At 39.7% G+C, this 25,478-nt stretch overlaps 2 protein-coding genes across 5 annotated transcripts in view; both read right to left on the bottom strand.

The window, feature by feature from the left end:
- The window catches only part of Cow (Proteoglycan Cow), a 759,293-nt gene that overhangs the window by 407,136 nt on the left and 326,679 nt on the right, over positions 1–25,478 (bottom strand). The window contains exons 2-7 of one of the 4 annotated variants that reach the window (XM_070301118.1): positions 21,590–21,647; positions 19,182–19,305; positions 18,495–18,656; positions 18,147–18,418; positions 17,726–18,033; positions 17,535–17,662 (exon numbers count right to left, since the gene is read on the bottom strand). In XM_070301118.1, coding sequence (XP_070157219.1) covers positions 17,535–17,662; positions 17,726–18,033; positions 18,147–18,224 — 514 coding nt within the window. In that variant the 5' untranslated portion in view covers positions 18,225–18,418; positions 18,495–18,656; positions 19,182–19,305; positions 21,590–21,647. The remainder of the gene's footprint in view (positions 1–17,534; positions 17,663–17,725; positions 18,034–18,146; positions 18,419–18,494; positions 18,657–19,181; positions 19,306–21,589; positions 21,648–25,478) is intronic. The other 3 variants (XM_070301117.1, XM_070301119.1, XM_070301120.1) reach the window with 3 other exon arrangements.
- On the bottom strand, positions 6,134–8,526 carry LOC138936425 (uncharacterized). The gene is made up of 3 exons (XM_070301848.1): positions 8,439–8,526; positions 7,052–7,275; positions 6,134–6,988 (listed from the first exon to the last, which is right to left on the bottom strand). Exons 1-3 carry the CDS (start codon positions 8,524–8,526, stop codon positions 6,695–6,697), a joined length of 606 nt encoding a protein of 201 aa, XP_070157949.1. The 3' UTR covers positions 6,134–6,694.

The raw sequence follows: 25,478 nt of genomic DNA, 5'->3' as shown, positions 1-25,478 counted from the left end.
AATTACCGGAGAAGGCAAATCGAAATTTAATAGTTACGAGAGGAACGACGATAAACAGAAACAGCCGTTTCAATCCAAATTTCAGGGCAAAATATTGCTGTTAACAACCGCTCAAGGATGACGATGTTATCTCTGCCAAGGGCTGCATTTGATTTATTCTTGTGAGCAATTTTTGAATTTGTCTGTTGAAGATAGAATCTTAGCAATCAAACGGTTAAAGCTGTGCATTAATTGCCTCCGCAACGATCATTTTATTGCGAATTGCAAATCCAGCTTGTGTCGAAAATGCGAGGGGCATCACAACACATTATGTCATCGGACTAAGGAAGCGGCGAGTTCGAGCAAGTACCCGAGAAGAAATTCAGCAAACGGTTCTACTGAAATATTACAAGGCGCAGGATCATCAACAAACTCGGAACGAGAAGCATCAGTTATTTACGGCGAAACATCGAGCGGCCCATCAGTACATCATATACGCGGAATTACGGAAGCGTAAGCGCGTTCTAATGTCAACCGCCATTGTAAACGCCAAGGGAGGTAATAATTATAGTTGTCAATTGCGAGTTTTATTGGATAGTGCGAGCGAAAGTAATTTTATAACTTCGGCAGCATGTAAAAGGCTTGGGCTGAAAATGGATAACGTTTACGAATCGATTAACGGTTTAAGCAATATGAATTGTATGATCAAACATAGTTGTCAATTGCAAATAAATTCACGAACTTCCGAATTTGAAACAAATTTATACTGTTTGGTCGTTCCGAGAATAACGAAAGAATCGCCATCATTTTCAATTCAAGTCTCTCAATTGCCTATTCCAAAAAATCTTAAACTACCAGATCCATTATTTTACAATCCGAGCAATATTGACGCGCTTGTAGGCGGAGAAATCTTCTTTCAATTGTTAGAAACCGAGAAAATTCAAATTGGTGATGATTTGCCAATCATGCAAAACAGCAAATTGGGTTGGGTAATAGCGGGTTCGATACCAGAACGTTTGGTTGCAAATCAGTCAGCCAATTGTCTATCTTCGGGCGCTCATACGTGTTTGTCATTACAGCGAGAATCCATTAACGATACCTTGTTAAAATTTTGGGAGTTAGAGGAATATCCAATCAATAAAACCATTACAATGTCAAGGGAAGAACGAGAATGCGAAATTCATTTCGTAAACACGATGAGTCGGGACTCTTCAGGACGTATTGTTGTTAGATTGCCTTTTCGAGAAAGTAAGGGAGAGCTTGGTGAATCGAGAGAAGTAGCAATGAAGCGATTGAAATATTTGGAATGCAAGTTTCAAGGTGATCAAGTTTTTTATAATCAATATTCCGAATTCATAAGAGAATATATTCAGCTAAATCATATGTCTAAAATAATTAAAGAAACAAGCACATTGACACCTATATATTTGCCGCATCACGGCGTATTACGCGAGTCTAGCACTACGACTAAATTGCGAGTGGTGTTTGATGGTTCCGCAAATACTACATCAGGTATCTCACGCGATTGCAATTACTGCCGATCTGAAAAAAATGTATCGACAAATATTAGTTCATGAAAGGGATCGAGATTATCAAAGAATTTTATGGCGATTTCTCGTCGAATGAGCCTATACAAGAATTTAGACTAAACACAATTACATACGGATTATCGTGTGCTCCCTTTTTAGCAATACGATGTGTTAGACATTTAGCAAGTCATGCAAGCAATCAATTCTGTCAAGCATCTCAAGTTTTATTAAATGATTTGTACGTTGACGATATTCTTAGTGGAGTAGATTGTAAAACAGACGCGATCAATCTGATTACTCAATTAAAGGCATTATTAAAGGGTGGATTTGAGCCTCATGGCGCTCGAATTGCAAGGAAATTCTAAGTAATTTACATTCAAGTGAACGAGAAGATGAGTCGTTGGATGTCGCGATCGATGTAAATAACGCAAAGAATACAAAAACGCTAGGTCTAAATTGGCAACCCGAGCGAGACATATTTGAATTTTCAATTCAATTAGGTACAAGTTCATACAGAACGAAACGAGAAGTTTTATCTGCTATTTCGAGATTGTTCGATCTGTTAGGTCTAATTAGTCCCATTTTAATACGAGCCAAGCTAATTATGCAAGGAACATGGGCAGCAAATTTGGATTGGGACGAACCATTGACTATCGAACTTCAACAATCGTGGAGTGCGTATGTGGAGGATTTGAAGGATATATATACAATTCAAATTCCTCATAGAATTATTTCAGGAACAAATGTAACTCGATTCTATTTACATGCATTTTGCGATGCGTCATTAAGAGCGTGTATTTATTTGCAAACGAAAGATAATGATAACAATTTTAGCTCAGCATTACTCTGCTCAAGATCGCGCGTTGCTCCTATAAAAAACAAAACGATCACGTTACCGAGACTCGAGCTTTGCGGTGCCGTTGTTTTGGTTAGGTTGGTAGAGAGGGTCCTTAAGGCTATCAAAATCAAATTTGACAGAGTATATGCATGGAGTGATTCCATGATTACATTGGCATGGATAAGTGGCGATCCATCGCGCCAAAAGACATTTGTAGCGAACCGAACAGCAGAAGTTCAATCAATTCTTCCATCGAATCATTGGCGTCATGTTAAAAGCGAGGACAATCCTGCCGATTTGATTTCGCGAGGCACAAGTCTTAAGGATTTGCAGCAGTGTAAACTTTGGTGGGAGGGCCCTAAGTGGTTGTCAAAAATTGGTAATCATCTGCTAAATGAAATGCAAGTAACAAATCTCTCGCAAAATGAAATTGATATCGTTGAAGCCGAGCAGAAAGCAGAAATGCGAATATTTTTAAATATTAACAATTCAAAACAAGTTATTTTATATTTGTTAAATGATTATTCTTCTCTATCAAGACTCGAGCGCGTTTTAACGAGAATTCTTTGATTTATATTTAATTAGGTACATCAAACACGACGCAGATATGGCAATATCTCAGCAGACGAAATTCGTAGCGCAAATCAATTATTAATTATAGAGACTGAGCAGTTTATTTTGCGGATGAATTATCGGACCTTAAAGCGAGTAGACAAATTAAATCGTGCAGTAAATTATTATCGCTCAGTCCATTCATAGATCAAAACGGATTCCTCAGGGTGGGCGGCAGAATTCAAAACTCAACTGCGACGTTTCACACTAAGCATCCGATTTTATTGCTCCCGAGAGTAGATTTGCACGATTACTATTTGAGCGAGAACATCATCGATTATTGCATGCTGGTCCACAAGCATTATTGTATGCAATTCGCGAAAAATACTGGCCGATTAAGAGAAAAAATATCGCAAGAAAAACTGTGCATAACTGTATTATTTGTTTTTGCAATAATACGAAACCGTTATCACAGATAATGGGGCAATTGCCGGCGGACCGAGTTACTCCGAAACGTCCATTTTTTGTAACGGGAATAGATTTCGTCGGACCAATCACGACATTAGTCAATCGAGGTCGCGGTAGGAAAATTAATAAATCATATATATCATTGTTCGCCTGTTTTGCAACGAAGGCAATACATCTCGAAGCAGTAAGTGATCTTACTTCTAATTCATTTATAGCGGCTCTTAGACGATTCGTGGGACGTCGAGGATGTCCGCAGCGTATCTTTTGTGACAATGCCACTAATTTTATAGGAGCGCGAAATGAGTTAAATGAAATGCGATAATTCATTAGAGACAAATCGAGAGACATAAATGATGAATTTTGTATTCCTAACAATATCGATTGGAAATTTATTCCGCCGTCAGCACCGCACATGAGGGGTTTATGGGAGGCAAGCGTGAAATCGTGCAAATTCCATTTGAAGCGCGTTATAGGTCAAAATTTGCTAACGTTCGAGGAAATGGCCACAGTTTTAATACAAACGGAAGCGTGCTTAAATTCACGACCAATTTGTCAATTGCCATCCACTCCTGCAGATTTGCAACCATTAACGCCTAGTCATTTCATAATCGGTGAACCTTTGACGACTCTTCCTGAATTGGATTTAATTGATGTGCCGATTAATAGACTCAACCGTTGGCAGTTAGTTCAAAAACTTACGCAAGATTTCTGGCGTCGTTGGAGCAGAGAATATTTAACCTCATTACAAGGCAAAACCAAATGAAAGTCGGAAAAACCAAGTTTGGCAATTGATGATATTGTTTTGATTCAAGATAATAATCTACCGCCCTTGAAGTGGAAATTAGGCAGGGTAATTGATACTCATACGGGTGCGGATAATAAGGTGCGCGTTGTTACATTAAGAATGGCAAACGAAATTTGTAAAAGAGCGATCACAAAATTATGTAAATTGCCATCCACCGATTCTTCACATGTGCATGCAACAAAATAATAAAAATTAATTGACATTAATTGGTAGGCGGAATGTATAGAATTAAAGAATGCAATATATCTAGGCGATGTGCATTCGATGCGTGAGGACAGTCAATTTGATATTTGCACATATATGACAATAAGTAGGGATATCTCCTAAGTGGGGATTCGAGATCTCCGCGAAGGAAACGAATTTAGGCACTGTCGAAAGGTCGCGCAACAGCGATACATTGTAATAGCCGAGCTCATTATACAGTCCGCTAATAAACGAGTGTTAAAGATCGATCAAGAACAAGTTGAAGAACTTAATATTCAGAACCCAGCAACATATATATACCATATATATGTATATATATATTTACATTTTAAGTAAACAATAAACGGATGATTTAAACTTTTTCAGACATTTATCTGCCCGATCTAAGAGAAACAATCAGTCCAATATCTGAATTCCCTATATTTGGGATTGTATCAGTAATTGAACTGATAGAAATAATTATATTTTTAATCTTTTGCCAGTTGCTTTTTGCAAGCTTTATATACTTCTCATGATTAAAAATCAAATACGAGATGGATGCACATAGCGCGTCGCATAGCGATGAACAAACGAACTATTGGCTGAATACTATATTTTTGTAAAGTTTGTAATAAAGTAAAGATGTAAATTTGCTGTCATGCCGTGCATGGCAAGGTTTGCTCTGTTAGTTGCGTGAATTTCACATTTTGTTGTGCCAGAGTATACTTTGTTCTGTTCTTTTCGTAAATATGTTATCATATTGTGTACAATAAGATTTGCTCTGTTCTTGTCGTAAATTTGCTATTATAGCGTGTATAACAAGATTTACTATTACTACAAGATTACTATTAATTACGTAAAGTATGTACTATTTATACGTAAAGTTTGTGTTACACCGTGAATAGTATCATACGTGTTCTTCTATGTGTAAAATTTACAGACAAGACTTTTTCTATTATTTACGGCATCGTGAGACGAAAAATTTTGCCGTTAATTTGCTTCAAACTTTTTGATAAACCAAAACAAGACAAATGTTTGCTAGACAATTGTTGTTAAAATTAAAGCACACCTTGTCGTAATCTTTGGCAAAACGTGATTTTAACATTTTTGGCTATCTGGGTACGTATATGTTTGCATACATATTTATAAGAAATGTATTTATAAATACATATAAATGTATGTATGATACATATATATATTCTGGATATTATCATGTAACTTTCTATAAGTTACAATCTGTACAGTACAGCTCATCTTTTTCCAATCAGTATAATCGATGGTTATATAAGAACAAAGTATTACTTACCTATATAAATATATTATATTATATATATTTTCTTTTGTTATTGTATAGATAAATATTTATATATATGTAAAAAATTACAATTTACATGTACGTGTGTTCTGTGTTGTGCGTGTGTGTGTGTGTGTGTGTGTGTGTGTGTGTGTGTGTGTATGTACACATATGAATCATGCATAAATATTAGTATCGGTAACGGCAGAAGTAAAATTGTCGTTATTATCAATAATTTAGTCGATAATACCGACAATTTTAGAGCTACCCTCTAGATGAGGGCGCTAACCCGTCGGAGTTCGTCCGTCGTTTTGGGATCCCCTTAAGAGAGCATCATTTTACACTTACATAATGTTTGAACTTATGTGGACGTGTAAACTCAGGAAATTGAATTAAATATTCTTTCGTGTTGTATAGTTTCTAAATATTAGCTTATAAAATTATCACATGATTTGATAATAACAAAAAAGTTTGTACGGGGAAAATGTCGTGTTTTTCACATATTTAAAACATTAAACTTCATTTTTCGATTATAAATCACTCATTTTTTACAATTAGCCCAGTCAATAGGTAGCTTTTGATTACATTAAATCCGGGAGTTTTGAAATTTTACAGGGTCACGTAGTTTTGTGCCCTAAATAATTTTCTGAGTTTTCGACCTTGGCAGGGCGCCGCTCACGCCGCCATAAAAGCGGATAATATTCTGCAAATTTTTGAAAATGCTTGTTTATACTCAAATTTTTGAAAGTTATCAATTAATAATCGTATGTTAACATTGTCGATTGTCGATTATATCATAAATTAACTATCAACCAACTTAATTCCATGCCATCAAGAGGTAGAGTTATCGGTGCGTTTTTTTTTTTTAATATGGTATCCTCAGTGAGCCTAATCCACTTTCACAATATATCTTAAATTATTGTAGACGGCTCCGTTTTGATAGTCCAGGTTGATCTTTCTTATCTGTTTCTTTGTAGTTGGAAACGGAATTTCAAAGTTGTCGTTTAATTCTTCGTTGATCTCATTAAAGACAATGTTTCTTCAATTTATGCCTGTATTCTTTTTTCATCCTCATCTTCAAAATCGTATAAAATTTGTAGTACATTTTCACATATTTGCCCATTGCAGTAATCGCAGATAATGGAGCATTTGGGACCCGCTTTCCTACAACCGTAAGTTGCACTGCATTTCGTCTTGCATTTACATGAAATAAATTGGAGCAAAACTTGAGGAGCAGGATCTTTTATTTCTAACTGAAATAAGTTCAGTTTTGCTCCTTTGCCAGCCCCACTCCTGTGGATTTTGTGGGGTGCCATACCAAGTCTAGACTCGATGATGTTCTAAATGAATGCTAATGTGCAGTTTCCCGTGTAGGAGGCCAGATGAAATTTACTTTTTATTACCGATTTTGCAAATCGTTGATGGCAAAGTGACCCTGATGTTTCGATTCCTTTATCACCGTATAATGCGATCAGAAATCTTTCTTTGGCAATAGCAATAAGTTCTATATCATTTTGCTTGTATATTTGCACAGTATTGTTCAAGCGCGGATTCTTCTCGAGAATAGAAAAAAACTTGTTTTTTCCTATATTAAATATAGCAGATATTATATTGCATCCACTTGCATCTTACTAATCCTATCAATAAAATCAGATCTATGTTTTCATTAATGATGACAACAGAATTATATGATGAGGATATGTTAGCAGAAATAAATAAAAACAAATTGATGAGACATTGTCCTTTACTGGGGTCAACGAAGAAATCAAATTAAATAACAACTATGAGATTTCTTCTACGAGTACAGAAGAAATAGATGTCGATTAACCTAGACCATCAAAACGGAGCTGTTTCCAATAATTTAAAAATATATTGCAAATGTGGATTAGAGAGGCCTACTGGAAATACCACATTAAAAGAAAACGCGCCGATAACTCTATCTCGAAGTGGTATGGAAATGAATTTATTGAAAAATAAGTTTATCGCGCTTATGCCGGATATGCGTTTGCATGTAAGCGGGATAGTGGCTAGACATATGGTTAGCGCCATCTATGTTCTTGAAAAAGCATCTAGAGAGTATATAGAAGCGCGTGTTTTTCTCTCGTTCTCTTTCCGGGATACTACCCTAGAGTACAGAAGTGTGCAATAAAGTATTGTAATAAACCGCTTTCGCGAGACGGTCGTGGATAACTCGGTCGGGATCCGGGGCTCGTGAAAGGATATCGAGAGACGAACGAAAGATACGTTAGGTAGAATATAATTTATTGCGTGTAAGTATGTGTGTATACAGAGTGAGTGTATGTGTATAAACGCTGTATGGTTGTGAGCGTGTGCGCTTGTGTGTGAATGAGATGATAAGCGAGCGAGTGCGTGTGCGAACGTGTAATATCTAAGTAGGATTTACAATGTATCGAAAGTATATGTGTGAGGCGTATGATGATGTATATTCGACAAGATGCACTCGTGTATGTGTGAGTGTCGGAATCGGTTAGCGGTGTGGTCGTGTCGGTCGCGGTGCGTCCGAATTACATGCACGGAGGCGCAACGCGGAGCGCGATTTCGGCGATTCGATATAATATCGATTACACGAGCGGATCTGGATTTCGGCAGAGGCCGCTAACTACCGGGCGGTAATTTCGGTCGGTCCGGTGGGCGGTCCTTAGACGCGCCGGTATTGATTCGATTGCGTCGATCGATATCACGGCAGGATTAGATCCTCCCCCTTGAGCGGGACTTAGCGCGCCGTATTAATGGCGAGTCCGATCGCGGTAATGGCGGTCGCGGAATTACTGCTGGTTTGCGGATATCGTGGTATTGTTTCGTCTGAGATGGTCTTCCCGTAGAATGCAGGAGTGCAACGGCCGACGGGAACACCCATCAATGGCAGAGAACTCCCTACCACTGGGTGATCGCCGTTGCACTTAGGTGGACGGATGCGTGCGAGGTGTCGAGAACTCCCGACGGAGGCTGAGTACGCCCAACCTCGTGTTCCTCGGTCGTAGAAATTCGAAGGATCGCTCTCAGAGATGCCGCAAACTCTCGGCGGAGGCTGGGTACTCCCAACCCTGTTTTCTCTCTCTTTTGAGCGGTTATAGGATCGTTCTGGATTCCAGGCGTCTTACTGACTCTGGCGGTTGCGGAAGATCTGGTCGCGAGATGGAAAATGTGCTCTTATTTATACCGCTTTTTCCGGCGGGTGCGCGTGCGTAATATGCCTGACTGTTTTAAGGCATATTGTTTAATGTTGAACCGCCGCGCGCGACTCGGGTGGTTTCGGGAACGGTCGGTACGGTTACCCGAGCGCGGCGACGGTTCCCGGTAAACAACGCGTCTTAAATGGCGGTTATAAATTCGAACGTTTTCTATCTCTTAAAAATGGGCGCTCGGCGCCTCCGCATTATGCCCGACCGGTGTTTGTCGGGCGGCGGACTTCCGGCGGATCGACGGCCGGGTAACGGTGGAGGGATGCATCGTTACAGTATTTCTATTAAACAAATATCGTCAGTTTACTCTCCAAACTTAATATCCTGTTCTCATTTTACGTATTCCGTAACAAGTTATCGCCTCCCGCGAAGGGGAAGTGCAACTCGCCGACGGCGAGATTACTAACACCGTGGGCACGATCAAACTGCCCATCCAGATCACCGGCCGGACCTACTGGCATACATTTACGATCCTGCCGACGCTCGAAAGCCCGGTATTAATCGGCGTAGACCTTTGGTCGCGTACCGGCATCAGCCTCACACCACCGCGATGCATGCCCAGGACAACCACCCCGCCGCTACACGGGACCACAGGGGGTCTAGCGCGACAGACCGGAAGCGAGGAACAGGCACTAAAAAGTTTTCTCGAACGCGAACTCGGAAAATTCGCGAACATCCAGGGGCCGACCGACCGCGTACACCACGAAATACGACTACGGAACATCACGCCAATTAAACAAAGGTACCGACCGCGAAACCCGGCGATGCAGGCCGTTATAGATCGAGAGGTAGCCGAAATGGAGGCCGCCGGCGTCATCGAACCCTCCAAGAGCGCCTGGAGCTCGCCCGTGGTACTAGTCAAAAAGAAAGACGGAAAGTACCGGTTTTGTATAGACTTCCGCAAGGTGAACGACGCCACGGAAAAGGATACGTATCCATTGCCACAAGTGACCGCGACGCTAGACAAGCTCCGGGGCGCGCGATACTTGTCAACGCTTGACCTCAAAAACGGGTATTGGCAAGTACCACTCAAAACAGCCAGCCGACCGATCACCGCCTTTACGATACCCGGAAGAGGGCTGTATCAGTTTACGGTCATGCCGTTTGGGTTGCATTCCGCACCGGCCACGTTCCAACGACTTCTGGACACGATCATCGGTCCAGCCCTCGAGCCAAACGTATTCGTATACTTAGACGATATCATCGTCATTAGCGAAACATTTGAAGAACACCTGCAGCTGCTAAACGAGGTGTTCCGCCGACTACGAGGGGCGAATCTGCGCCTCAACCCGGAGAAGTGTAGGTTTTGCGTTGACCAGTTGAAATATCTCGGGCACGTGGTTGATCGCGAGGGGATACGGACGGATCCCGACAAAGTCAGCGCCGTTGCTAACTGACCCGAGCCGAAGACCGTTAAACAAGTCCGACAGTTCCTGGGGATGGCGTCCTGGTACCGCCGGTTTATCGCGAATTTCTCGACCGTTGCCGCGCCGCTCACTCAGCTCACTAAGAAACGCGCCCGGTGGACCTGGGGCAAAGACGAGGAGGAAGCGTTCCGCACCTTGAAGCGGACGCTCATTTCCGCACCGGTGCTCGCCTGCCCAGATTTTACGCGACGGTTCGTGCTGCAAACCGACGCCAGCACCAGCGGCCTGGGGGCCGTATTAACACAGTACTTCGAGGAGGGGGAGCGCGTAATCGCATATGCGAGCCGAACCTTAAATAGCGCCGAGCGAAATTATAGCGCTACCGAGCTGGAATGCCTCGCGGTCGTATGGAGCATCCGGCGCATGAAGGGCTACCTCGAAGGGTACCCTTTCACCGTGCTGACCGACCATCAGTCTTTAAAATGGCTGCAGCGCCTGGAAGCTCCCACCGGGCGCCTCGCCCGGTGGCTATTCGAGCTCCAACAGTACGACCTCGAAGTGAAGTACCGCAAGGGCACGCTCAACCGCGTAGCCGACGCCCTGTCACGACAGCCCGAGCTTTGCGCCGCGACCGCCCGCCGATGCCGGTGGTACCGACGAATATTCGCGGAAGTCGAACGCGAGCCGGCCAGCCGACCAGACTACAGGATCACCGAGGGGAAGCTGTTCCGGCATATCCTGCACACCTTGGATTTCAAGGAGACCGCGGCGGAAGATCAATGGAAGGAGTGCGTACCAGAGGAGCAACGACACACGGTGCTACAGAATGGGCATGACGCCCCAACAGCCGGACACCTGGGCATAGCCAAGACCATCGCGCGCATCGCCGAACATTACTATTGGCCAGGGATGTTCCGAGCCATTGCCGGATATGTGCGGACCTGCGAAACCTGCCAAAAACACAAAGTAGCCCAGCAACAACCGGCCGGGAAGCTCCACGCAACCGACGTACAACGACCCTGGGAGCAGGTCACCACCAATCTCGTAGGGCCACTGCCACGATCACGCCAGGGCCACACGTGGCTCTACGTGATGCAAGACCGGTTTTCGAAGTGGGTAGAACTGACACCGCTACGCCAAGCCACCGCCAGAGCCGTCACGAGGGCCATCACCGAGAGGGTAATACTCCGACACGGCCGGCCAGAATCCATCCTGTCGGATAATGGCACACAATTTACATCGAGAAAATTTGCTGAACGACTACGAGCATTTAACATCCAGCATAAGACCGCACCAGCCTATGCGCCGCACTGCAACCCCGTGGAGAGGACCAACCGGACGATCAAAACGATGATCAGCGAATTCGTCGATAAAGACCACCGGGATTGGGACGAACATCTGCCCGCATTCCAGTTCGCCTTTAACACCGCCGTCCACGACGCCACCGGGTATACACCGGCCTATATAAATCACGGGCGAGAGCTCGTACCACCGTACCGCATCGCACCAGCCACCGAGAGAACCTCGCCAGATACCACGCGAGAACGGCTGGACGACGCGCATAAGATCGTCCGGATCCGACTGGCGAGAGCTTTTCAACAACAAGAGAAGCACTATAATCTCCGGCGCCGAGAATGGAGACCGCACATCGGCGAATGGGTGTGGAAAAAGGACCACCCGCTGTCGAAAAAAGCCGACAGTTTCAACGCGAAACTCGCGCCAAAATACATCGGGCCGCTCGAAGTTCGCCGAATCATCTCGCCGGTAATCGTCGATCTAAGGAGCAAGCGAGGGAAGTGGTATAGGCATATACACATCCAGGATCTCAAAGTCGCAAAAACAAAAACAGACGGCGACAACAACAACTCGGAAGACGAAGACGACGATACCCCCACTACCGCCGGGGCAGAATAAACCGCCGAAATCCAGGAAGAAACGGCTCAGAAGGCCAAGATGTGCGATTCAGAGAGCATCCTCGCCGCTATTAATGAGCTCCTGGGCGAACCAGGGCTCCCAGCTCCACCGCCGCCGCCGAACACCAGCCGACTCGACGACGGAACGCCGCCGACGATCGACCGTCAGTCTACCGGCCCAGCCGACCGACCATCCGGCCGGCCACCGAAAGTCGGGACGCTGATTCAGCGCTCCGACCATGTAAATCAGCGGAAAATGCACCAACTGATGCAGGCTCCGCCACCGCTGCCTGCCCGCTCGCGGAGACCAGCGAGCGCTCCGGCCCGCAGACAACCGCGGGACTCTAAGGAGACCGGAACCGGCGAAGACCAGCCGCGTCTCCTGATGCCGACCGGCCCGCTACCACCGCCACCGATCCGGGTCCAGGTGGAACCGGGCATCATCTTCGACGTGCCCCATTTCGCCGTACACGTCGCCCGAAAGTATAAGATCCGATCACCGCAGGGGCACTGGGTGATGCGTTTCGCCAAGGACGGGCAACTTCGCTACAGCCGCCGGTTAAATTAGAATCAGCGGGCGAAAAAAAAAAAAACACGCCGAACACCGCGTAACAGCAATCGTTTATGCCTCTAAGTTCAGGCATACTAGACCGGAGGGGTGATGTAACGATGCATCCCTCCACCGTTACCCGGCCGTCGATCCGCCGGAAGTCCGCAGCCCGACAAACACCGGTCGGGCATGATGCGGAGGCGCCGAGCGCCCATTTTTAAAGATTTATCAAACGCTCGAATTTATAACCGCCGTCAAGACGCGTTGTTTACCGGGAATCGTCGCCGCGCTCGGGTAACCGTACCGACCGTTCCCGAAACCACCCGAGTCGCGCGCGACGGTTCAACTTGAAACAATATGCCTTAAAACAATCAGGCATATTACGCACGCGCACCCGCCGGAAAAAGCGGTATAAATAAGAGCCAATTTTCTATCTCGAGACCAGATCTTCCGCAACCGCCAGAGTCAGTACGACGCCTGGAATCCAGAACGAAAACACGCTCAAAGAGAGAGAAAACGGGGTTGGGAGTACCCAGCCTCCGCCGAGAGTTTGCGGCATCTCTAAGAGCGATTCTTTGAAATCTCTGCGACCGAGAAACACGAGGTTGGGCGTACTCAGCCTCCGTCGGGAGTTCTCGACACGTCACACGCATCCGTCCACCTACGTGCAACGGCGATCATCCAGTGGTAGGGAGTTCCCTGCCATTGACGGGTGTTCCCGTCGGCCGTTGCACTCCTGCATTCTACGGGAAAATCATCCCGACGAAACAATACCGCGATATCCGCGAACTCGCAGTAGTTCCGCGACCTCCATTACTGCAATCGGACTCGCCATTAATACGGCGCGCTAAGTCCCGCTCAAGGGGGAGGATCTAACCCGGCCGCGACATCGATCGACGCAATCAGATCGATACCGACACGTCTAAGGACCGCCCACCGGCCCGACCGAAATTACCGCCCGGTAGTTAGCGGCCTCTGCCGAAATCCAGATCCGCGCACGTAATCGATAATTGTATCGAATCGCTGAAAGCGCGCTCCGCAACACACTCCGCGCATTGTAATTCGGATGCATCGCGATCGCCTCGACCATACACATTGTAAACCATACAAAATATTTCATTTTCGCACACGCACTCGCTCGCTCACCATCTCACTCACATACAAGCGCACACGCTCACACACACACAACATTTATACACATACACTCACTCTGTATCCACACATACTTACACGCAATAAATTATATTTTACCTAACGTATCTATCGTTCGTCTCTCGATACCCTTTCACGAGCCCCGGATCCCGACCGAGTTATCCACGACCGCCTCGCGAAAGCGGTTTATTACAAAGTAACCGAAAAAGGTGTCGTCCAGGGAGTCCAGGGAAAACTAATGGATGTCAACGATTTCTATTGTGAAGCCTATCAAATAGGTAAATCACATTGACATCCGTTCAAGAAATACGAAGATGTCAAAGTTACATAATCCGGTGAATTTATATACACCAATTCCAAGTAACACAATCTGGTTATATTCGCTGCGACAGTAAAAATGTAGCTAATATAACGTCCTGCCAGCCTTAATTACAGCTATTTGGAAATAAATGTTATTTTGCTGGACTTTTGACTGCAAAAGCGCTGTGACAGCTAATAAAAAGTCAAAAACGCAGCCACAGCTATTTTAGTTGTATTAATAGCTGTAAAATCACTGTGACAGCAATCAAAAAAACCAAAATTAACCGCAGCGATTTTATCTGCATTAATTGGTATAAAGTCGCTGTGACAGCAATAACAAAAGCCAAAATTTAGCCACAGCTATTTTAGCTGTATTAATAGCTGTAAAGTTGCTGTGATAGCGGCCAGAAAAACCAAAACTAGCCGCAGCGATTTTAGCTGTATTAATTGGTATGAAGTCGCTGTGACAGCAATAACAAAAGCCAAAATTTAGCCACAGCTATTTTAGCTGTATTAATAGCTGTAAAGTTGCTGTGATAGCGGCCAGAAAAACCAAAACTAGCCGCAGCGATTTTAGCTGCATTAATTGGTATGAAGTCGCTGTGACAGCAATAACAAAAGCCAAAATTTAGCCACAGCTATTTTAGCTGTATTAATAGCTGTAAAGTTGCCGTAATAGCGATTAGAAAAATTAAAATTAGCTGCAGCGATTTTAGCTGCATTAATGGATATGAAGTCGCTATGACAATAATATCAAAAGTCAAAATTCAGCCACAGCTATTTTAGCTGTATTAATGATTGTAAGTCAAAACTAGCCTCAGGCATTTTGCTACTTTTGAGATTAGAAAGTGAATAGTTGACAAGTCTTCAAGATGAAAAAAACATTATTAACCGACTTGCAAAAGTTTAGAAAATTCAAAAAAAGTAGTACGTTTTACAGGAAAATTGAACATCGTATAAAGAAAGCTGATATTATGAAATCTAATTTTGAAAGAGCTACAACGTTGGATGAAAAATATATCACCTCAACTTCAAATTTACCGCGGAATATTGAAAAATCAACAGGAGCATTGGACTCTATTTTGTTTAAAGATTTATCGAAGCACGAAAATGTAAATTTTGATTGTTGGAGCAATTGTGATGCTGAATCATTAGACAATGATGATGTATTTGAAGATTTGAAGGCCGAGTGTATCAACATACGAGAGGCACTAAAAGAATGGGCAGTGACATTTTATATATGCCATAATGCAATAAAAGCATTACTGGATATTTTGATTCTTTCAAAAATACCAAATATGCCTCGAGATCTGAGGACACTATTGGAAACACCAAGAACAGTAGCTACTATAAAGATGGGAAGCGGACAATATTGGCACAATGGACTAAAGACTTGTCTTGAAAAATGTTTATCTCATGTAGAGAACCCGATGGACATTGCACTTAATTTCAACATCGACGGATTGCCAATTCACAATAGTTCAAAGATGCAGTTCTGGCCAATATTGTTTTCGATACATGATTCGAATATTGGACCTATGATTATTGGAATTTATTGCGGAGAAAATAAACCTCCAACTTCTGATGAGTTTTTAACCCCTTTTGTCGATGAATTGTTAACCATTTTAAATATAAATGGCATTATCGTCAATGGATATAAAATTAATATACATATTCGATGCTTCATATGTGATACTCCTGCCAGGTCTTTTATTAAAGATAATAAGGTACATAAAAAATATATTTATTTAGACAATGAAATAGAATGAAATAAAATATTTATTATTAGAGTAATTATGTTAATAAACTAAATATTTTTAAATTATTTTTAATGTGCATTATTTTCTTTTAAATAATTATATTTAGATATTTATTGATTATAATCTTTTTTTACAGGTACTGTTAATTTTAATGGTTATAGTTCGTGTCTAAAGTATACGACTACAGGTGAATATTATCATAAAGAACATCGAATTAGTTTTCCACGCATAGATATGCCTAGAAGAACTGATGCAACTTTCCGCAACAGAACCGATCCAGATCATCATAAAATGGATACACCTTTGGAAAAACTTCCAATTGACATGATAAAAAGTATTCCAGTATCCGATTCATTGCATTTATTAGACCTAGGTATAGTAAAACGGTTATTAACTGGCTACGTATATGGAACCTTAAGCTTGAAAACTAAGTGGTCTGCAAATGTAACTAAATTGGTGTCTGATTTTCTCCTTCGGTGTAGAATGCCAAGCGAAATTCATCGAGCTGTTAGAGCACTTGATTGTTTAAAATTTTGGAAAGGGACAGAGTATCGAACCGTTGGTTTGTACTTAGGGCCTGTTATATTGAAAGATTATCTATCCGAAGAAATATACCAACATTTTATGTTATTTTTTTGTGGTGTTGTAATCTGTTATAGCTGCTCGTACTCAAACTATTTACATGTAGCAGACCAGTTATTTAAAACTTTTATAGAACGGTATATTAAAATTTACGGTATTAATTCTATTAGCAGCAACATACATAATCTTTGTCATTTAGTTGATGAAGTAAAGGATTTCGGCGATTTATCTACCTTCAATGCATATCCATTTGAAAATTGTTTACAGAAAATAAGAAAGTTACTCCGAACGGGAAACAAGCCATTGCCGCAAGTAGCTCGACGAATTTTTGAAATTATTGATTTAAAACAAACTAAAAATTATAATAATAATAAATTTTCTATTTTAAAAAATAAAAATTCTGGCAACAATTGTGATCAAAGTAAATATAAGCATTTTTTTTACAAAGTCGAATTAAAAGACGGATTAACACTAACAAATGAAGAGAGAAACAAATGGTTCTTAACATAAAAAAATGAAATTATTGGTATGAAAAAAATGCAACGATCTTTGAAAATAAAATTTATATATTCGTTTTATGTTTGAAAGAAGTAGGTAATTTTTTTGAAACGCCAATTGCATCATCTTATTTAAATATATTTTATGTAAACCGCAAGGAATATTTGCCCAAATGATATGATATAAAGGATATCAAATGTAAATTAGTGGCAGTAGAATATCATAAAGATACTGTATTTTTCCCGCTGATACACACTTTAGATTTATGCAGCAAATCAAATATATGATGTAATTAAACGCTGAACAAAATTGAACAATCTCTTATTTTATATTATCATTATTATACAACAATACTTCAGAATTATCGTAATAAACGTAAATAAACATTAAGTAAACTTTTTCTAATCACTTTAAATAAAAAACGTTTTAAATAAAATGTAAAAAGTAAAACATTTTTATAATTTAGTAATAAAACATAGCTTTTACTAAAATTGCACAGTGTATATATTATATAAATAAACATTCATCTTATAACAAATCAGAATTTTTCATTATCATTACCATTATTCACTTCAGTAACAACAATAATTCCACCAGTATTTTCAGCTGTTTCTTCCTCTACATTTTCATAGTGATTGCCATCGCATTCAAGGCTATCATTAGCTTCTTCAGAATTTTCATTTTGTTTACTAAAAATAATTATAAGTAATATATATATTCTTGTAAAAATTGTATTTCTAACTCCTACTCACCTCCGTTGTTTTTGAAGCTGCTTACTTCGACTAACACTGTTTTTAAGAATTCGTGTCAAAAAATCAATGTTATCGTCAATCGTATAACGTGAATCGGCTAAGTGTATAATTTTAGAAATTGCTTCAGTTATTCGATTGTATTTAAAGAAAGCAATTTTCTTCATTTTTTCTTCTTTCTTTTTTGTAGAACCAGTCCATGAACACAGGGTTAACAATTGTCTTTCAAATAATCGATCCATCAATAAGTACGCTATTTTGTTTCCATCTTTCTTACCAGTTGTGCCTCCGATTTCACTTATCACTTTTATCTAAATAAGCATTAGTATTAGTACTTATTGACAAAATGTTGAAAATACTTATTTACAAAATATTGAAAATACTTATTTACGAAATATTGAAAGTATATAAATAAGAAGCTTACAAATGCCAATTCGAATTCTTGATTACACAGGTTTTTTTCTAAATTATTAATATCCGATTCTATTGCTAGTGATTTCATTTGTTCTATATCCCTTTCAAGGATTTCGCTTTTCAATGGGTCATTTTCAGATTTCTCAATGACGCTGTTGGTTTGATTTTTAATCAGAAGATCGATTAATTTGTCAAATTTGACATGTAGCGCAGATATATCTCGACGAATATGATTTTTCAAATTTTCCAGGTTTGAATTTATCGTGTCAAATTTTTCTTATACTGAAGAAGAAAACGCCAAAACATATTATTTTCCAATGTATTATGCAACATCAAATAGATAAATATTTGAGCGTACTTTGCACAGCGTCTAACGGTTTCTGAGAATTACTCAAGGGCAATGTAGAAATTCCATCATCCTCAATCACAATTGCATCTGTAAATCCCATCGTAGTTTCCAATTCCTATGAACTTTTTGGAATTTGAACGAAGGTTGGGACACTATCGACTGAATAATTTTCTATATTTTCAATCACGCCTATGTTATTATTTATAATATTATTTTCTGTTATTAAATTATTAAAATCGATATTATCCTTATTCTGGGAAGAATAAAGTTTCAATACTCGATTATTAATTACATTTACGATATAATAATTCTAAAATATTATTAAATTATATTGGATAGATTAAATTTCTTAAATGTCGCGCGCGGAAATTCTTTCCGATATATAAATTAATAAATAATTGTAAATTTAAAGTTTTATAAAAGACGCTTTTATTAAAAGCACGAAATATTGTACTTATGAACGATATTATTTAAGTTATAGACTGTTGGATATCCCCAGTATATGATGTCATTATATAAATTAGAATAACGTAATATTTTTAGAATTATTATATCGTAAATGTAATTAATAATCGAGTATTGAAACTTTGTTCTTCAATTAATTATTTAAAAAAAATTTAAAAAGATCGCGTTTAAAACATTGATATTTGGCAGTAAGGGGGTACGGAACCGCTTCGCGGTACAGATGCACCGTACCTGAGGCAGAGCGCCGCGCGCTTGGTTACGGTTGCTAGTTGAGGATCTCAAGACGCAAGGGGGGTGCAATAGGCGTTGATTCTCGGAAATCGGCCGAAATGTGCAGATCGTGGCATGCACTGATCTAAACGAATAATTATAAACTTATTTTTTTTAAATTCCTCATTAGAATGTTTAAATTCATACCCCCCAATTAACCACAGACATAATGAAATTCCATCAACTTAAATTTTTATTCATTCAAATTTTTAATATGGCAGATTAAGTGCAATGGATTTAAATCCCATAAATAAAGTTATTATATTCTTTTATTAAAAATTAACACATGATTATTAGCTTTACAAAATTCAAATTCACCCACATATGATATAATAATTTTTTTTCATTATTTTACTATAATAATTTTAATTTTTATTACTTTATTAATTCTTCTTATTTTATATTAATCTGACATATTTTGATATAAAAAATAAAATATATCGTAAATTATTCAGTTTTCAATAATCTTACCGTAATATTTTTATGTGCAGAATAATGAGACAAATCAATTAGTGCAAAAAAACAAATAATTGTTTAAAAAAATATATTGTAAATAATTTTCTTAAAAACAATTATTTTTGGTACTAATTGATTTGTCTCCTTATTCTGTACATAAAAGTATTACGGTAAGATTATCGAAAACTAAATATTTTACAAGATATTTAATTTTTTATATCAAAATATGTCAGATTAAAATACAAAATAACTCAAAAAATACTTAATGAAAAGATACTTTATTATAGTGTTTTGGAAAGCTTTCGACATAAGCTATAAGAATATGCAATAAAAAATAGGAGGTTCCATTTAAGAAATTAAAGGTGTCCTTGACTTGACCTTAACGATGCCATCCAAGGTCAAACCAATGACACCATCTTATGTTCCCTTTAAAACCATACAATTTTTGTTCAAAACATTTTTCTCTAAAATGTTTAGTTTTTGAAAGGAAAGGGGTGGTCTAGGACATTCCATATTTAGTCTCGCGAATGGTATAGTAATTTGATCCTGTAAGAGGCAAAGATCGGGTGCTCCGAGCACAACCGAATCCGAATTCGTAGCAGCAGCAGAGGCTGCAAAAGAAGCTGTACGGTTAAGAAATTTATTGAGTGATATCGAATGCTCGTGCAAAAATTCAACTATTATAAACATTGACAATCAAAGTGTTATAAATTTAATAAAGATTTCGGAATTTCACAGATATACAAAGCACATAGACGTCCGATATCATTATATGATTATATGAAAAAGTTGAAGAAAGTGAATTATGCGCAGAGTATGTATCTACCGAACTGCAGTTAGCAGACATCTTTACCAAAGCATTACCACCTGTACGTTTCAAAACCTTGTGTTCAAACTTAGGATTAATATATCCCAAACTTAGGATTAATATATCCCAAAAAGCGCTCAAACGGCGGAAGTGTTGAAATATAAGTTTATCGTGCTTAAGCCGGATATGTGTTTGCATGTAAGCGGGACAGTGGCTAGACAAATGGGTAGCGCCATCTATGTTTTTGAAAAAGCATCTAGAGAGTATATATAGAAACGTGTGTTTTTCTCGTTCTCTTTCCGGCGTACTACTAGAGTACGGAAGTGTGCAATAAAGTATTTCTATTAAACGAATATCGTCAGTTTACTCTCCAAACTCTCTTAATATCCTGTTCTCATTTTACGTATTCCGCAACAGAATTGATAGTTAATTTATGATATAATCAATAGTCGACATACAATTGATAACATTCAAAAACAAGCAACTTTAAAAATTCACAGAATATTATCTGCTTTTACATCGCTGTAGGTCGGGAACTATCCAATCTACTGAAAAAAGTTTCAAACAAAAGTTGTAGGAAATTTCCTCTTCTATAATATTACTAATAACTATTTTTGTCATAGGACTAATCAAAAAAGAGATATTACGAAAAAACGTTTTTTCATCCCTTTTTTCCAATATGGCGGAGCGAGCAATGCCCCGCTAAGGTCGAAAACTCAAAAGATTATTTAGGACACAAAACTACGTAATCCTGTAAAATTTCAAAACTCCCGGATTTAATGTAATCAAATCAGCTTTTTTCGTTTCTATTGACTGAGCTAATTGTAAGTAGAAAAATACGAATGCAGCTAGAATATTCATAAAAAGTTATAGAAAACAAAAACAATTACAATATAAATAATTAAATAAATTATTTTGCTTATTTTGAAAACTGGTAAAATTTATTTAAAAAGTGACAAAAATTTTTCTTTGTTTAATTATATTTCAAAAAACTTTCAATTAATTTTACATATTATAAATTACTAATAACAAATATAAAAAAATGCGTATTAAAATAATGGAAAACATAATTATAAATATATACAGATGATTCAACGTTACTCACTATTTCGATCATGTATCCAACGTTTCTTATCCCCAACTTTCATTATACGGGTGTCATCCTGAAAAAAAGAAAATTGATGTGTCAGAAATCAATTTACCTACATATATATGTTACTTAAATTTCCTTTTTAAATATAATACACAATACATGTAAATATAGAATACAAATTCCTTAAAGATCATATTTTCACATTGTCAAACAAAGATAAGGGCCACCGCACAAGCTCTTTCGTAACGCGTTACATGTGAAAATCGAGTTCCATGTAAAGCACTGATTTTAAAGTTGCAAGTAAGTCGTTTACGTTTATGTTCTTTTGCATTTCTTTATTAAGCGACGCGGTAGCGTCGCGACGCTAAGTACATAAAAGAAGGGCCTGTATCCGATCAGGATAGTGTCCGATTGCAACCATATGTGTCCGATCGGAACTGTGTCCGATTGGGTTGGTGTCCGATCAAGCCTGTCTCCATTGTAACAGTATGTTTCCAATCGGAACTGACAATGAGTCCAATCGGGCCTGTGTCCAATCGAACTTGTGTCCGATTGGGACTGTGTTTGATCGGACATGTGTCCGATCGGGTCTGTGTCTGATCGGGCCTGTGTCCGATTGCAACTACCAGGTATATAAATATGAAACCGGAATTTTTGTATAGAAAATACACGTTTATTGTATGAAAATGATAAAAAATATTTTATTCGAAGTATTGCCCATTGCTAGCTATACATTTTTCCCATCTCTCTGACAATTTGTGGATGCCACGCCAAAAAAACGGTTGCTCCTTTGAGGCAAACCAGTCATCGAGCCATTTTGCTCAGCAAGTGCGTGTCCCATCGATGCAAATAAGTAGTAATCGGATGGAGCCAAGTCTGGTGAGTAAACCGCATGCAAAAGTATTTCCCAACTAAACGCCTCAATCGTTTCCTTGACCGGTTTTGCTGTGTGTGATGGTGCATTATCATGAAGCAAAATCACTTTGTGTTGCCTTTTTTGATATTCTGGTCGTTTTTCACGCAAAGCTTGATTCAAATCGATCATTTGTTGTCGGTAGCGTTCAGTATTAACGGTTTCACCAGGTTTTAGCAGCTCATAATAGATCACACCCTTCTGATCTCACCAAACACAGAGCATTGTCTTCCGTCCATAGCGATTTGGCCTTACAGTCGAAGTCGATAGTTTGCCTGGAGTTACCCATGATCTTTTACGCTTAGGATTCTCGAAATATATCCACTTTTCATCGCCAGTCACAATTCGATGGAGAAATGACTTTCTTTTGTACCTGGCGAGCAGCATTTCGCAAGTGGTTTTTCGGTTTTTCTGCTGTCTTTCGTTCAGTTCATATGGAACCCATCTTCTGGATCTTTCCCATGACTTTCAAACGTATGGAGACGGCTTCTTGTGTCACGTTTAATTGATTCACGAGTTGTTGTTGCATTTGAGCGTCATCCTCATCCAACAATGTTTGCAATTCGTTGTCTTCAAACTTTTTCGGTGGTCTTCCACGTTCTTCGTTTCTCACGTCAAAATTGCCACTTTTGAATTTTTTAAACCACTCAAAGCACTGTGATTTACCAAGAGCATGCTCACCGTAAGCTTCGACAAGCATTCGATGCGATTCTGCAGCAGTTTTCTTCAAATGGTAACAGAAAATCAATGCTGTTCGCAAATCGTAGTTTCCAGACACAAAATTCGACATGTTCAACGCTATTAAAAACTATGCTGTTGTATGAAACTTATATTGTTGTGAGTTGAAAATCTTTATCAGATGTCAAAACAAGAAAATGGCGCCAATGACGCGGTTTGACGGTAATTACATTGACAGCTAGGGCCATCTATGGGCAAATTCCGGTTTCATATTTATATACCTGGTATATGTGTCCGATCGGAATTGTGTCTGATTGAGTCTGTGTCCCATCGGGTCTGTGTCCGATCGGGCCTGTGTTCGATTGCAACTATATATGTCCGATCGGAATTGTGTCTAATCGGGTTTGTGTCCGATCGAGCCTGTGTCCGATCGGGACTGTGTTTGATCGAGTCTGTGTCCGATTAGGAAATATTGTCGTGTCCGATCGATAATGTGTGCAATCGAAACTCACTCGAGAGAGAGAGGGAGAGAGGGGGAGAGAGATAGAGAGAGCGAAAGAGAAAGCGGAAGAGAGAGCGAGAGAGAGAGCGGGAGAGAGAGCGGGGGAGAGCACGAGAGAGAGAGCGGGAGAGAGAGCGGGAGAGAGAGCGGGAGAGAGCGCGGGAGAGAGCGCGGGAAAGAGAGAGAGAGAGAGAGAAGGAATATGTGCATATGTACATCACGTTACACCGCATGATCATACCGCCAAATAAGTAAACAAAAACACGTATCGGTATGCAGCATATATAGCGCTATTGTATTGTGTATGGAATGTCTCACTTTGTTGTCATCCATACAGTGACAGCGAGTAGGCAATAGTGTCGCATATAACGAGATACATAATATGTATCTCGTTATATGCGATCGGGAAAATTGTTAAAAGATATCTGAAATTCGATCTCTATAATAATTAAAAATTAAAGATTTATAAACGATTGCTATTTATCGAAACAGATATTAATTTTGTGTGATTTATTGTTATATTAATATACTAATATAAAATAAGGATAATTACAAAAAGTAGTGAAATCCCACTAAAAATAAACCTCACAAAGGTAAAAAAATACACGAAGTACATATCTAAAAAATAACACAAAAAATTTTCCTACAAAATAAAAAATGAAAACTAAATATGAAATCAATAAGTAGTTAACTAATCAAGTATTTAGAAGCAATTTAATCTGTGAGAATTTGTAATTTGAAATAGTACTTGTCATAAAATGAAACTTGTATTTATAGAGATGTTATACACAAATTATCCCCATAAAATTAAAACGCATTTTATTTTTATTAACAAAAACTTGATTTTCAAAATAAGTTCAACAGAAATAAAAAATATAAAAAGTTTTTAATTTAAAAAACTTGGCTCCCTCTCTCCTCTCTTTCTCTTCTTTCCCCTCTCTTTCTTCCTCCCTCCATTCCTCTCTCCCTTTCATCTGCACACCCCTTCTCCCTTCTCTTCCTCCTCTCTCTCCCTCTCTCTTTCTCTCACTCTTCCTCCCTCTTTCTCTTCCCTTCTATCTCTCCTTCTCTCCCGTCCTACTTCCCTCCCTCCCTCTCTACCCTCCCATCCTTTCCTCTCTCCCTTCCTACTTCCGTCCCTCCCTCTCCTCACTCCTGTTCCTCTCTCTCATCCTCCCTCCACCCTCTCTCTCCCTCTTTCTCTCTCTCCCGCTCTTTATCCCTAACACACACACACACACACTCTCTCTCTCTCTCTCTCTCTCTCTCTCTCTGTGGAGAAGACGTGTCAAACATCGCTCCGCAAAAGTAATAACTTTCAAACGGTTAAATAGTTACGGGGAGTGATAGAAAGTTATTCAAGTCATAGCGGCATAGACTGGCATTAGCCATGAGTGTTATCTAGCCGGGATATGCTGATTTGTGGGCGTGAGAAGTGCATTTCCTGTCTGGGACACCAAAGTCTCACACGAAAGGTAGACATTAAAGGTGGACACAAAAGTGCTGACGTGTGACAGTGGAACAGTGACTGATCGCTTACGCTGATATTAGCGGTTTCGGCCGATAATTATCGGCATGGACGATGAATATGCTGAATATCGATGCTCGGCATGTAAAAAGACAATAAAAAATCAGATGGTGACATGCAAGTCTTGCTATCAAGTGAATTGTATTAAGCTGTTTTACCATCCAGGATGTGTAAGCAAGCATAGGATTTACGATAAAAATCAAGAATTGGTACCGTGTTCTGACCCATTTGACAGATTTACAATTGAAAGTGAAGCAGACATGAAGAAGGCATCGGCAGT

This window comes from Polyergus mexicanus, unplaced genomic scaffold, assembly GCF_030449975.1.
Source record: "Polyergus mexicanus isolate NDT 795.1 unplaced genomic scaffold, iyPolMexi1.0 SCAF_9, whole genome shotgun sequence".
NCBI lineage: Eukaryota > Metazoa > Arthropoda > Insecta > Hymenoptera > Formicidae > Polyergus > Polyergus mexicanus.
This window is presented reverse-complemented; position numbering and strand designations above follow the sequence as displayed.